Below are 14,411 nucleotides of genomic sequence, written 5' to 3'. Positions count from 1 at the left end.
AAAGCTAGTAATCTTATTGACAAAGAAAGAAGAACGGTTTTTATTTGATTTTGTTTCATTTTTAACAAGATATCGATAATGTGTGACTATATAATTTCCATCCAATATTAATTTCAATATTACTTACTAACGTTTGCTTCCATTGATCAGTTTTTCTTACATTGTAATAGATTCAGTCAATCTTCAACTCTAGGTATAATGTATCACACACAATATATTTCTTAGAAAACCGAATGTTAGTTACCATTACTTACTTTTTTACTCACATACAAATTTAACTGAAACTCAGTTTAATCAACTTAACATTGTTGCCAAATTTATTTTTGACTTCGATAGCACTTGAAAGTATTTATTTAATACACTTACAAATATAGTAATCAATTCATTAAGTCACTTTTTATTAAACTTATCAAGTATAAAGTTAAAATTTAAACCTTGATAAAAACTCGATAAAAACTATATGGAAAATTGTGAATTTTCTTGAATAAGCAAAAAATTAATATATTCGAATTCTATGTAAAATTTTAATATAGAATGTTAGAAAAATAGAGAAGGTATGGAAAAGAATTATAAAAATGGTGAAATCACCAAAAATTTTGACATTTCAATTAAACTTTTAAATATTATAAATTTGTTTTTTATTTATTTTGAAAAATTGTTAAGTTAAGTATTTATTTGTTCATAATAAAATATGATTAACGCATGATTAATTTTTTGAGTTGTAGATATAAAGAATTTTATAACGCGTCAAACTATTAAATTTATTGGTTTCATCTTCCGTTTGAATTAATAACGTTTGTTTCGAAACTATTATTGTGTTCCAATTATTTTTTGACATCAATCATTGAAATAAAATTATAATTTTGATAAAAGCATTCAATATATTTTTATATACATATACATTTTTTAATAACAATAAATAAAAAACAAAGTCCAAGCGAAACAAAGTAGTCTGCAAACAATAAACAGTAAATAATTAAAGTACGAAAACTACAGAACTTTGGTTGAAAGTCTACAAAAAATTGATAAAAACTGACGAAACAATAGAAAACCTGATATTTATAAACTCGATTTATAAGAAGGGGATGAACTAGGTTGTCCTTATGGGGCAGAACGTCTCTAACAATACTACTACCTATGAAATTAATTGAACAATTGTTTCTTTTCTGCCAATAACAACATTGTTGATAAATTTTTTTGAAAATTTTCGTCATTCCTAATATAAATCATTACACATTATCTAAAAACCTTATTGGAATTATTCTTGATTTCTATAACTTTTAAAAGTATTTATTTATTACACTTACAAACATAGTAATCAATTCATTAACTCACTTTTTATTATCAAGTATAAAGTTATTAAGGAAATTAAATTCGACAAAAAACGTAGATTGTCTCCTTAAATAAGCAAAAAATTAATATATTTGAATTCTATTTAAAATTTTAATAAAGAACGTTTTGGTGACATGGAAAATAGAGAGGTATGAAAAACAATGATAAAAATGGTGAATGCGTAAATAAATTTTGACATTTCAATTAAAATAAATTAACTAATGATAATTTTTTGACTTGTAGATATAAATAATTTTATAAATATCTGTGTCAAAATATTAAATTTATTGGTTTCATTTTCCGTTTGAATCAATAACGTTTGTTTCAAAGCTATTACTGTGTTCCAATTATTTTTTGGCATCAATCATTGAGATAAGATTATAATTTTGATAAAAATATTCAATATATTTTTTATTTTCCTTTTCGAAACAAATTATAAAAGGTTTTCTAAAAAATTCGCAGATTTAAAAAAGATAAAAGGGTCATAGCGACTACGTAAAATGGACGACTAAAACAAGACATATTCGCCTTTATAAACCTGTTTTGTGAATTAGATGAGAATTTAATTTTCAAGTTTGTTTTAAAACAGAGAGTACATTTCAAGCTTGTTTTAATTAATTTACGGTTTCATAAAATCCTGTTACAGTTTGTAAATATGATTAAATACTTTACTTTAAATAGAGTCCTTTCTTGAAATATTTATATAATGTTATTCAACATGTTTTATTTTTTTCTATATTACCATACGCTAATTAAAAAACTGAACTAAAGTTTATAAAAATTATTATGTGCGTGTGAGAGGATGTTTGAAAAAATGTTCAAGGATTTAAATAACGCATAAATAGGTGCGATAAAGAAAGGAACAATTCGCCTTAATTAACTTCCCAGTTGCTGCACTGCGGAGATTTTATTTGATGATTTCTTTAATTATTGTTGTACGTTGTTTTACTCAACTTTCTCTAAGTAATTTATGTACATTTTAACATTTTATTATGAAAAATTGTTCTCTTGAATAAAATGAATTTTAGATAAAAAACATAAAATTATACTAAATCAATGACATAATAAATTTGTATTTTTAACATGTAAATCGGGTTTACTCTTATTTAGTATTATAAATTCCCTCAACTAATATTTTAAAGTCGGAGACGTTGAACGTAAAGTGTCGTTATCGATTCAGGGGAACGTTCTCAATTTACCGAATAAAGTATGGGATCGGCAATGTTTTTAGTCAAACAGTGCTAGAATTGTGTGTCCTGAAGGGTTGTAGGGTGGAACACAACCATAAAACAATTCCTATCTGGGTAATTAATGTATTTCACCATCTCCACCATTAGATAAGGGTTGTACACGAAATTCTTGGTAAGCTGTTAACACCTACTCGCTGTTGGCACGATCGTAACAAGTAAGAAGAAGGATTTTGGCGCTAGTTTACTAAGTTCGCATTTTTCAACGTATTCGTAACGTCTGCCTCAAAACGCGGTATAAAGTTCGTGTAATTTAACTTTTCGAATTAATCCGGTTGGAATTGTGCTAATCTTGGAAAATGGCGATTAAGTATAAGAAGTAATGACAAAACAATTATAATTATTAGTCCTATTCAACTTGAATTACATCACATTATGTCTATCTAGCTTAATAGCGACAATATTTCATTGATGTTTTTGTCATTGGAATCTTCCTAACCACTTTAATGAAAGGAGAGTATGAATATTTTTTATCCTTACATACATTTCTATTTAATTTTACAGATTATGAAAACAAAATCTATTTTTAACAAATTAACACATTAATTTACTGATACTTTGTTTCATATATTTAGAGTAATTGGAGTGTGATGAGCATGAGAATCAATTTTATTTTTAATTTTTTTAGAGCCATTTATCTAAACTACAATTTGTCAATATATGAGTATAGTTTTTCAATGACAAACAAATCCAATAATTTAAATTTGTAATTTAAATTTGATTACATTTCAATCATTCATTTGGTGGACCAAAAACGGATATACAATAAAAATATAATAGAAAAATAAACGAATATTTATATTCAAAGGTAAATTTGTGTCCATGTTACTTCTATTTTAACTGTGATTTGAATTGATATTTTACGTTTGTCTTTTTAGCAATATCCAAGACTTGTTTTTCAGTAACAGTAATACATTTAATGTTACTGGGAATTTCAATAATTCATTCTTTATAGTTTAACATTGTTACATGACAGATTTATCAGCAAACTACGCTTCTTCTTGGAATATCGAAAGATTGTTTGATGGGCTTTCTAAAGTTATATTATTCATCTCAATCAAACTTACCGCTAATTTTGGACGTCACTTTAAGGTAAAAATTTAAAAGTGTAATTATTATTTATTCTGCTATGCATTTTTTGAGTTATCCGACAGATACGAATGATTTTCTGGCTCGATATTTCCTTTGATGAAATTTGAATGAATATTTTCGATACAGTAAAAAAGCACTTTGCCTGAGCTGGTATACTCAAGAAAGTAAACGAGAAACTTGAAAGATTACAGACTATATTTGAAGTGGCCAATTTAAAATCGTTTTTATATTTCTTAAAATCGCATCCTGTTTCAACGTTTTCGCACATCCTGAACAAACTGAACAAGGAAAAAGATAATGCCCCAAGTGGTTACAGATGAAATGTAAAATCCTAACCAGGAGGGACAAAATTGTATTAAATATGAGAAACCAACATACATATTTCAGGTAAAATAAAGTGGTCATAAAACTTAAATAGCCTCAGAGACATCCGAACCTTTTTGTTTTATGTTCGAAAGCAAATTTTCATTTCTAAGACGCAAACAAAATAGTATATTCGTATAACAAACAGAATAATTTAATTTATGGTGGATAAATGTTAACATTCAGCTACTAAACACGTAGGAGTGACCACTATATAAAATTTCATGTACAACCCACTGAGTTTTTTTTTATTACTTACACCACGTTTGTTTTACGGGTTTAGTTTATATCCGGGATCAAGTTTTGTAAGTGGCTGTGGGAAATAATGAAGTTGTAAAATTGAATTTATCTCGAGCGGAACAAACACGAATGGAAATAAAAAGTCGCAATTATTACTAAGAAAACTTGGGTATAACCCTGTTTATTTTCGATCAGTTTAAATGTAAAATAAATAAAAGGATTTGAGTAAAACTGTACGTTTATTGGGGAAGGAAAATTGAATTCACGTGTGACGTATATTTCAGTAGGCTGAAATTTAATCTTAGGGATATATCTCCTTCGAGCCATTAACCATCATATTAATTACGAAGATTTTCACTAGAATAATCCGGGAATTAATCAATAAATTCGCCATATCAACGTGGTTAAATACTAATACCATTAAAAGTTCCTTTCGTGCGTTACCTTGAATGTAGTAATGAGCGTCGAAAAATTCCTGCACGGCTAATAAAACGGGGTAAAAGTGTGTTTGGTATGCAAATTTGAACGATCGAATGTTGTTATTTTCAGAGCTAATCAAAGGTTTTATGAACGATAGTTACTGGTTTGCGTTTTTTTTATTCCTACACTTATTTACAGCACTTTGTACACTCTAAAAGAGAATGAATAATTTTTTAACATGTGTATATTGATTAAATTAAATAATTTGTTACCTTTTTGTAAACCCTCGACGTGAGATTGAAGTGCTTATCCTGATCCTGCGGATACGGAGCGTTGTTGTCGACGTCCAATATGTCAAGAAAAATGATTCGTTCCAACTTCCTCTCGGTTCCTTGTTCGTTTTCGGCGACACACGTGATTTTGATGTTTGTACTGTAACCGTCTTTTTCCCGGTTTAATGGACGGGACGTTCCCAACGACCAGTATTTCCCCGTGTCAGTCGGGGGGTGAAGCTTCAACAGGGAGTCTGGAACAACACAAATCCTCTTTCATCTGGGAATTTCATATGTCACATGTTCTTGATGTCTCAAGGCGATTGTTCACTGTTGAGACTCTGGAAATGTATTTTAGAAATGCTTTGAAATTTGATTAAGGTTTTGAGTTAACTCAGGGTTATGTGTAACAACTCGTAAGTAACAAAAAACATTAAACCACAAGGCATTTCTTGTATTCCGTCATTTTCAATTAAAAAACTCACTTTCTGGCATGTTGTAAGTGAGCTTGTATTTCGGACAAAGTTCCCAGACATAAGAAGACGCTAAAGGTCCGATAATGGTGGGATTTTCCTCCTCCATTATCCGATAGTTCGCCTCTTCGAAGTAACAGAGGTCCTCGACAATTACGTCGCAGTCGAATATATCCATCGGCACGACGTTTACCATTAAATGCGTATCGTTCTTCCCCTCCACACTATCCACCGAAACTGTCGCCGAAATTGATCCAACACCTGAAAAAAATATGACAAATAATGTGAGCAAAAAGTCCTTATGATTTCCAAGGAATTTAATATTTTCACTGCGGATTATTTTATACGGAAGAAAATGTACGTTTTCTTAAATTTACGGGTCATTTAATAATTTGTTTTGAATAAAATTGTAAATATGGCGTTGGGAAACAAGAATTTATTCTTGACACGTGCTGATTTCACATTCATATTTTAAACTCAAAAGTCTGTTCTTTCAAGAAATGGAAATTAGGGAAATGTAAAAATTTTAAGGGGTTTAGAACTTTTAAACCACATTCCTGCAATTGAAATAATCTGTGACAAACCTAAATTAATTTATGGGTGGCAACGTTGTAAAACCAAGTCAGTATTTCAAAACAAAATTAATGGAGGTACTTAACAGATTCAGCTCTTGCAATTTTAATTAAAACTAGTTTTATGTGTAACCACTTCCTGCTGACTTATTAAAAACTAACTGTTTTAATAAATTAATGAAACTCACTTCTAAGTTTATTAATTAATTAATATTTTCTTCGTTTTTTTAATTCAATGGAATAAAATTATCATTTTATTAATTTGAAGTATTCCTCGACAAAAGGGTGGACTTAACCTGAAGGTTGACCAGTAAGTACTTACTTGTTTTATATAATTTTCAGCATTTTATTTACATTTTGTATTGTTTTATTATTAAACCGTACGTTATCGGATCCATATCTATTAATACTTCAGCTTACTTTGATCCATACTACTTCCCCTACATTATTTTTAAATAACCTGAATATATACATATTGGAATCATACATAACTTCAGAGATAAATCCTCAGTTAAATCAGATATTTTTACCTTTTCCCTGATGGAAATCATTCGTGAAAAGTACATCGCCACGTGGAGGATACACATGTAAGTATCCGTTGGTCTCATTAATTGAATATCTTAGAAACGTGCCGTTTTTGGAACCAAAATCTCGGGCGAACATTGTGATAACAGGTCGATCGCTCGGCAACAACTTGTTATGAATGCTGATCGTCAATTTTACATCCGTAATCGTGAAATATGCTGCATCACCTGAAAAAATAAAACAAAAACTGAAAATTATTCTGTTTAATAATATTTGAGTACGTATTGTAATTATGATCAAACATGGAGTTATTGCGAATTTATTGGTGTTGATATTTGCGATGCAAACAGTTTTATCGTTAATTTTCATAATGGTATTAACAGCTTATCAAGCAATTACAATATGTTTATAACAGAAAGAAGATAACAATAAATTGTCAGTTTCAGCAGGAATTAATATTAATATTAACCAAGTGCATTTTCTTGGTAAAACATGGATCACATACAGAATAAGCCGGCTAAAATATTAGTTGTCCTCAACAGATGTTCTTAAGAACATAATGACTTGTGACGTAGGCAAAATTACGAGCTGAAAACAATGGAAAATGAAAAACTGTTCAGAAACTCCATTTGAAAACTTTTCCTGGAATAATCTTTGTCATCAGTATATGTTTAAAGTTTTTCTATTCAAATTAAGATAAATTGTGGAAACATTTTCGTTCTAAGTATTTAGGATTCAACCATTGTTTATTCGTCACAAATTACAAGAAGAAGTAACTAATACCTATAATTAGAGCAAAATGGCCACATTATTTTTTTATCAAAATACGAAATTAATGCGTGGGCGTTCATAAAGGCGCGTCCGTAAAAATGCGTGATGTAAATTACGTTACATTCGATCGATCCGATCCTGTCAAAAAGGTCCTTTTGTGTTGTTCAAAGTTGTCCGTCTTAATAGATGTTGCAATTAGTTGTTTTACGAGCGGCTACACAATTTATAAATCATTTAATCTGTAGTTTTTACGACGTTTAATTAACCTAATTTCCGATAGTGACGTTATGTCTTCACACATTCGTTCGAGATTTTGTTAAGAAAGACCATTAATTTTTCCCTGTGATATCTTGATGTAAGGTTAACAGAGATTTTGGTGCATTACCATGGATGGTTTGGTTGGTTTTTTAAAGGGATATAAGTCCATCAAATATATGATCGTATCTGAGATGATTTGACAGCATCGTAAATCACAAAAATGTGGAATTTAAAGGAGAGCTCCATCCATTATAACAATTCCCTGAAGGCATTTTTCACATTAAATATCTTTTCGTCCTGAACGAAAATATGCCAGCATAAAATTTCTCAACCCTTTAATTAAACCTGTTCATAGAATATCGCTTTTCTGGAAATATTCAAAACATGCACAGGTCTTCACATAACTAAACGGTGATACAAAGTCTACTTTGATAGTTTAATGAAAATTTTTGATGTAACTTTTAAGAGTCTTAAGAAATATCCCTTCCATGACCGTTTAGCAAACAAATTATTACAGTTATTCCTGAATCAATGGATTCATTTAAGACACCCATGATGTGTAAATTGAGTTAGGAATGTGACTAAAACCGATCGAATAGATTTAAAGCCAACTTTTCGTCTTGGTGAGGAAAACTTGTTGACTCATTTTCTTAATGAAATAAATGAACGTCTCCCCAGTTACATAATGGAGAAATTGGGAACTATTCAAGTCGGCGAAAAGAGGGACTGTCAAGTTTCTATGTTCATGAACTATCATCATAAATTACATCTTAACTAGTTCGATCTTGAATTTATCACCCAAAATGGGATAGATATCAAAGCTCGGCTTTTGCCCTAATTAAATGGGGAAAAGTGGAAGTGAATTGGGTTTAAATTTAATTTTAGACTCAATCAAGTATCGTTAGCGGAGTAAACAAGTACACAAAGCTTCCTTCTCTGACTGGTTGATTTTTATGGCTTTCAACTGTTTTTGTTTCATATAATATTAATATTTGTACAACGTTAGCACACTTTCGTATTCATGCAATCGCTTTAGTTTAATCAGCAAGTTATCATAAAGCACGTATGAAACTGTCCGAAACGAACTTGAACTATTTAAATAAATTAGTTTCATTTTGAATTTGTACGTAACAACAGATAAAAGTGGAAAAGCGTTCGCGTAGGTCGGATAAGCGATTATCAATAAATTGTCGACAATGAAAACGACTTTTTCAAGTTCAAGTTTATGGGTTGCATGTTTTAACTCGTGCGACTTGTTTCCTTATTTATGTTTGTTTTTGTATTGATCCTCTAAATATAGTTTTCTAGATCTAGAATCGTTACGCGAATTTGACCATTTGAATATTTTAGTCACCAACGAACAGGAACAAAATGCAGAATTTCCTCTAAAAAAGTTATTTGTAATACTTTTATCCAAGATTACACTACATTACACTGATTTTCGCAATATTTTTTAGGATAAAATTTTTTTATAATTAATGATCTTAATATATTGTATAAAATGTTCATCTTGTTTGTTAAATTATTATCAGCACTTTGAAAATAATTTAGATGAAAAAAATCATCTTTATAAACATCCTGCTACTTACAGTAACCTATAAGATCATACTTTGATTTCAGTACTTCATCTTTTTACATCATATTACGGATTCGAGCCTCTTTAATTTTGAAACACAATTTAGAAAATACGGTGATAAGATGTTGAAAACGACTACTGACATCTACTTGAGAGCTGAATTAGAAAACAGTTAATATTAAATGAAAATATCTAAAAAAAGACGATTGGTTTGGTTTAGTTTTTCAATTTTCAATGACTTTATGACCGTATTTCAAAAGCGAGAACTTAAAAACACCATTAACATTTTTAAATACTACATAATTTTACAGTGGAAATTTTTTTTTTTTCGATGAAACTAGTGTTATTACTTCAGTTTATAATTATGAAACACACTTGTATCATAAAAACGTCATTTCACTATTTGCTAATAATAAATATGAGTGTGACATACCTCAATTATCTGAATATATAAATTGATTACACCTCGGCTTGTATTGACATTCTATTCATCTAAAACCCAATACAAATTGCATGGCTTAACTAAAAAGCCCCCGATCAATAATGATTTTCGACCAACCTTGTTTTAAATGATTAGTATTCATTCAAATTCTATAAATAAATAAAGCAGGTGCGGTGAAAATAAAACTTTATAACATGTGTGAAAATGGGAAAATCGATTTATTTTAACATTATTTCGACTTTAATATGACAATTGAATTGATCATATCATGGTCATGCGAATTTGCGCATTACACTAGTTTATACACGTCAAATTTATTTTGTCGTAATAATTATTTAGAGTAGAATCTCAAATTTTGTTTAGTTTAGCATAAATCATTGAACAAAAGCTTTTGTCCTCATTTAAATTGATGGATGAAAAAGGCACATTACAAAAGACTGAATGAAAGTATTAAGTCTTATGGTAAATTCCATACAAAATTATTCTTGTTTTTATTACCTTTTTAAGAAATAAAATCGTTCACGTAAGATTTTATTATTTCTTCGTACGGAAATTTGATTTGGTGAAAATGAAATTAGATTTAACCAATGTAATTCGGATATGCCGAAATTCGCTTCACTGGAAACAGTTTCTATTATTTTATTTGATTCGTTACACCTATTTTCGAGAATTGTTAATACAAACCAAAATAAAAAAATCATCAATACCTAAAAACACTTCTCCTATTTTATTGTGAGTCTAGTTTAGTTCTCGAATTAACATGTACATAATTTATTTGCGGCACTGACTCGGTGTGTGCTTTGCTGAAAATTTAATCTTGACCAACCACCCTCCATTAATCAGTCTGAACATTCATTTAAAAGTCACTTGCATTGAAAATGTTCTCCCTTTTATCTCAGAAATGTACCATTCATCAACTCATCTTGCTTAAGCACAATGCTGCGATTAAAAATTGTGTTACATATGTTAAATTTTGTTTTTGTTCCATTATGTAATGTCTCGAGTAACAAATAAGACTGAAATAATAGGGATAATCAGGATGAGAAATTTGTGTCTGCACTGGAAACTGCGTGCGAAACGTAATCCCCTCGGTCTGGATGCAATAAAGTTTTTCTTTATCGCCATACTAGGATGAGTCACAGTCTGGATGCATTGGCATTTTCCTATTTACATCCCTTCGTCCACTGTTTATTTATACCATTCATCACCGTTTGAATGAATCACTGCCGAACGGATTTTCCTTCTTTTAACTAAAGATTAATCTAGATACAAAGTTTCCTTTGATCCCTAAGATAATATCAAAGTTAGTAAAAATTACTTTTAAATTAAATCATTGTTGTTTCATAGCCAGATAGTGATAACTTTCGCCCATGCCTCGGTAACTACTAATCGAATAGGTATATACAAAAAAATTTATTTAGCTGGAAAAAATGTGAAAAATATTTTTAAGTTTTAAAATATCAACTAACCATGGCTACTAACTTACAAAAAAACATTTTTTTTCTTTATAATTTAACAACTAAATGTACATGTGTGATATTTAATTATTTATTTCTAGAATATTTCTTCTGTCCAAATTTTCTAAAATAAAGTAGTGTCGATGCGAAAATAGTACATATGCCGATTTAGTATCAAAAGAATCCTTCTTTAATATATTTCTTATGTCTTTAAAATTTTGAAATGAAGTATCTTTTATTTTGATATGTACGAAAGTAAACAATAGAAAACAAAGAAATTGATGTCGCACATTATTATGTAATTTAAAAATAATGTTTTGTACTAATTGACATGTTAATAATTTTAACGATTAAATAAAAAGTATTGAAAATTCACATATTTTTGTTCGAATTAAGTTAAACGAAGGATTTAAAATAAAATTATTAATATCATAAAGGTAACTTATTATTTTTAAGGTTCATATTTATTGATATACTGATCTAAGAGATAAATTATACTTATAATTTTGATTCATCTCCAGTAATAAAAAAAATATCTAGGTGTCATTTTCACTTATTATTTCTGTTTTCCTTTCTTATCCTAGAATACAGAGAAGTATTGAAAATTCACATATCTTTGTTTAAATTAAATTAAATGAAGAATTTAAAATAAAATTTTTAATATTATAAAGTTAACTTCTCATTTTTAAGGTTCAGATTCATAAAATATACTGTTCAAAGAGATTTAGTTATCAATTTACACTTTTTAAAATTTTGATTCATTTCCAGTTAAAAAATGATATGTAGATGTTACTTTCACTTATTTTTTCTTCTTTGATTTTGAAAAATTTTGTAAATTTTTGATGTATAACAGCTACAAATTTTTTGTAAAATATAGAATATAGAGGAAACTAAACTTTTTATATTAAATCTAGCAACATTTGCTTAGTCAATGTGGATTTATTGACCATCTCTTTCAACGAAAGTTTACTACCCTTAATTTTATGATTTTGATAAATAATATGGCAAATATTCTGAAAATAAATAATAGCTATTTTAATGGATCATTTAGTTGGTAAATTAAAAAGAAAAAAATGTTTTTCTGTTAATTCAGTAGTGTCAGGTCCCTAGTAAATACTTAGTTTTTTTCCTCTAACTTTTCAATTAATAACTTCAAAGATGTGGTACAACCGAAAATATTTAACATTGTTTCCATAACTTCAATACACGTTGAATATTTGCAGAAGTATGCTAATAAAGCCAAGTTGGAATTTCGCAATATTCGACAATTATTTTGGCACAAAGGAGATAAAAAATGTATGAAATACAATAATAGATTTTGCTGGTTGGAATTCAATATTTTCTAGCTTAACGGAATCGTTTTACCATTCGATCGCCAGACTTAACGAATCTGGCCATAAAGGCTGAAAACACCAAATTCTTCAATTTTACAACGTATGGATTAAATTTTATTGCCTTGTGTCCATTGTTTTGTTGTTATTAATACGTTTAGCATGGTTTTAATGATTTTTACATAAATTTCAAACAGATTTAATCAATACTCACTGAAAACGTTCACAAATCGTGACACTAAAGGAATTTCAATATTTAAAAAGTTTATATATTTCCTTCAAGTAGTGTGTAGAAAAAATCGATGGTAATTAGCACGCGATCTCCATTAAAACCCATGAAAAAAATGTTAAATACTATTTTATTATATGTTTAATGTGGCTTTATTACCTCATGAAAACATATTAAATTCTTCATCCGTTCGTTAAATAACGCGTTTTTAATTTTGCAAAATTCAATAAAAGTGGCAGTTTTTATTAACCCTAGGACAGAACAAATGGAAATTATTGAGTTTATAGAACCAATTCGCACGTTTCGAACATAAATTTTGCCATCTTGCCACAATGTTAACTTGTTAAACACGTACGTTGTTTATTGCTGTCTATGTGAATCGTAATATTGAAACATTATGTTCTCTATTCTGTGAATACGTCAATTTATTTCGACATCAACAAATTCTAAGACAAATACAAACATTTACAATCTGGACAGTCTTATTAAATTTATTATTTAATATTTGGAATCCTTTTCAAAATACAATATTATACCCGACTTTCTTTGGTTTATTAAAAATAAATCTTTGATACAGATTCTTATTTTGTATTAAATTGAATAAATTTTTAAGAAACAATTTAGAATATTTTGGTTTTCAAAATTTATCACTTTCTACATAATTTTTAACGTTTTTATTTTTTTACATTTTATTTACTTAAATTACAAATTTATATTTGTTTCTTCAGGTTTTTAAAATTTTTAATCTCTGAAGTCTATTTACAACATTAATATTAATGTATTAGTTTTTAATAAACTTTCTTTATAAACCTTGTTGGACTTTATGTTGCTGTTAATTAAACTTTATTTTCCTGTCTTTCTAATTTCAATGAAAATACCTATAAAAATAACATTCCGTTACAAACAGGTACCAAGAACATTTAGAAAACAAAGAGAACAATTTATTGATTGGTCGTATTTTTCAAAGAAAATCGCAATAAAAACTAAACGATATCCTATTTTAGAAAAGCAGTAAAAGAACAAATAATGAAACTTCTCAGAATTTAATTGTACCTTCTTAATTTATGCTCAACAAGTTTGAGTGAAATAAAATGACATTATAATATGAGATGAAACAGTATATTCATTTTTTTTATTATTGTTTTAATATGATCTTATAAGAGGAAATTGAATTTTTGTTAAATAAAATTAAACATTTTTTTTTAATTTTCTCATAAAAATATGATTTCATGGTATTAATATAATAATCATAAATCATTTCTAAGGTATGTATCAAAGTTATAAATTATGTTTTATTATGTAGATAAATAGATTAATTTCAGTTAAACCCTTAAAAAAATATATTTATGATTAATTATAAAAAAATTTTGTAATTGTTAATTAATAAATTGATACTTGAGTGTGTTAAAATCAACATACATACAAAAGAGTATATAATGGAAAGTTTACCAAAACAAAAAAGAAAAAAGTAAGATTTCATGGCATTAATATAATAATAATCATAAATCATTTCTAAGGTATATAACAAATTTATAAATGATGTTTTATTATTTAGATAAATATATTAATTTCAGTTCAACCCTCACAAAAATAATTTAAGATTAATTATAAAAAAATTACAATTAATAAATTGCTAATTGAATGTGTCAGAATCAACACAAATACAATAGAGTATATACTGGAAAAAACTTACCAAAACAAAAAAGAAAAAAGATTAGAATGATAATCTTCACCATCACCATGACGATTATATGGCATGAACGTAAAGAATCGCGGCACAAGAACACGTGAACCGGCCGCGGCTAAAACCG

General features: G+C 28.1%; 1 protein-coding gene across 1 annotated transcript in view; it reads right to left on the bottom strand.

The window, feature by feature from the left end:
* Nucleotides 1-14,411, bottom strand: part of LOC109596516 (proto-oncogene tyrosine-protein kinase receptor Ret) — a 31,423-nt gene extending 17,012 nt beyond the window's left edge. The window contains exons 1-4 of the mRNA XM_049967743.1: nt 14,294-14,411; nt 6,542-6,763; nt 5,452-5,700; nt 4,967-5,220 (exon numbers count right to left, since the gene is read on the bottom strand). Coding sequence (XP_049823700.1) covers nt 4,967-5,220; nt 5,452-5,700; nt 6,542-6,763; nt 14,294-14,342 — 774 coding nt within the window. The 5' untranslated portion in view covers nt 14,343-14,411. The remainder of the gene's footprint in view (nt 1-4,966; nt 5,221-5,451; nt 5,701-6,541; nt 6,764-14,293) is intronic.

This window comes from Aethina tumida, chromosome 5 (genome assembly GCF_024364675.1).
Source record: "Aethina tumida isolate Nest 87 chromosome 5, icAetTumi1.1, whole genome shotgun sequence".
NCBI lineage: Eukaryota > Metazoa > Arthropoda > Insecta > Coleoptera > Nitidulidae > Aethina > Aethina tumida.
Note: the sequence above shows the minus strand (reverse complement) of the source record. Positions and strands in the feature narration are given on the sequence as shown.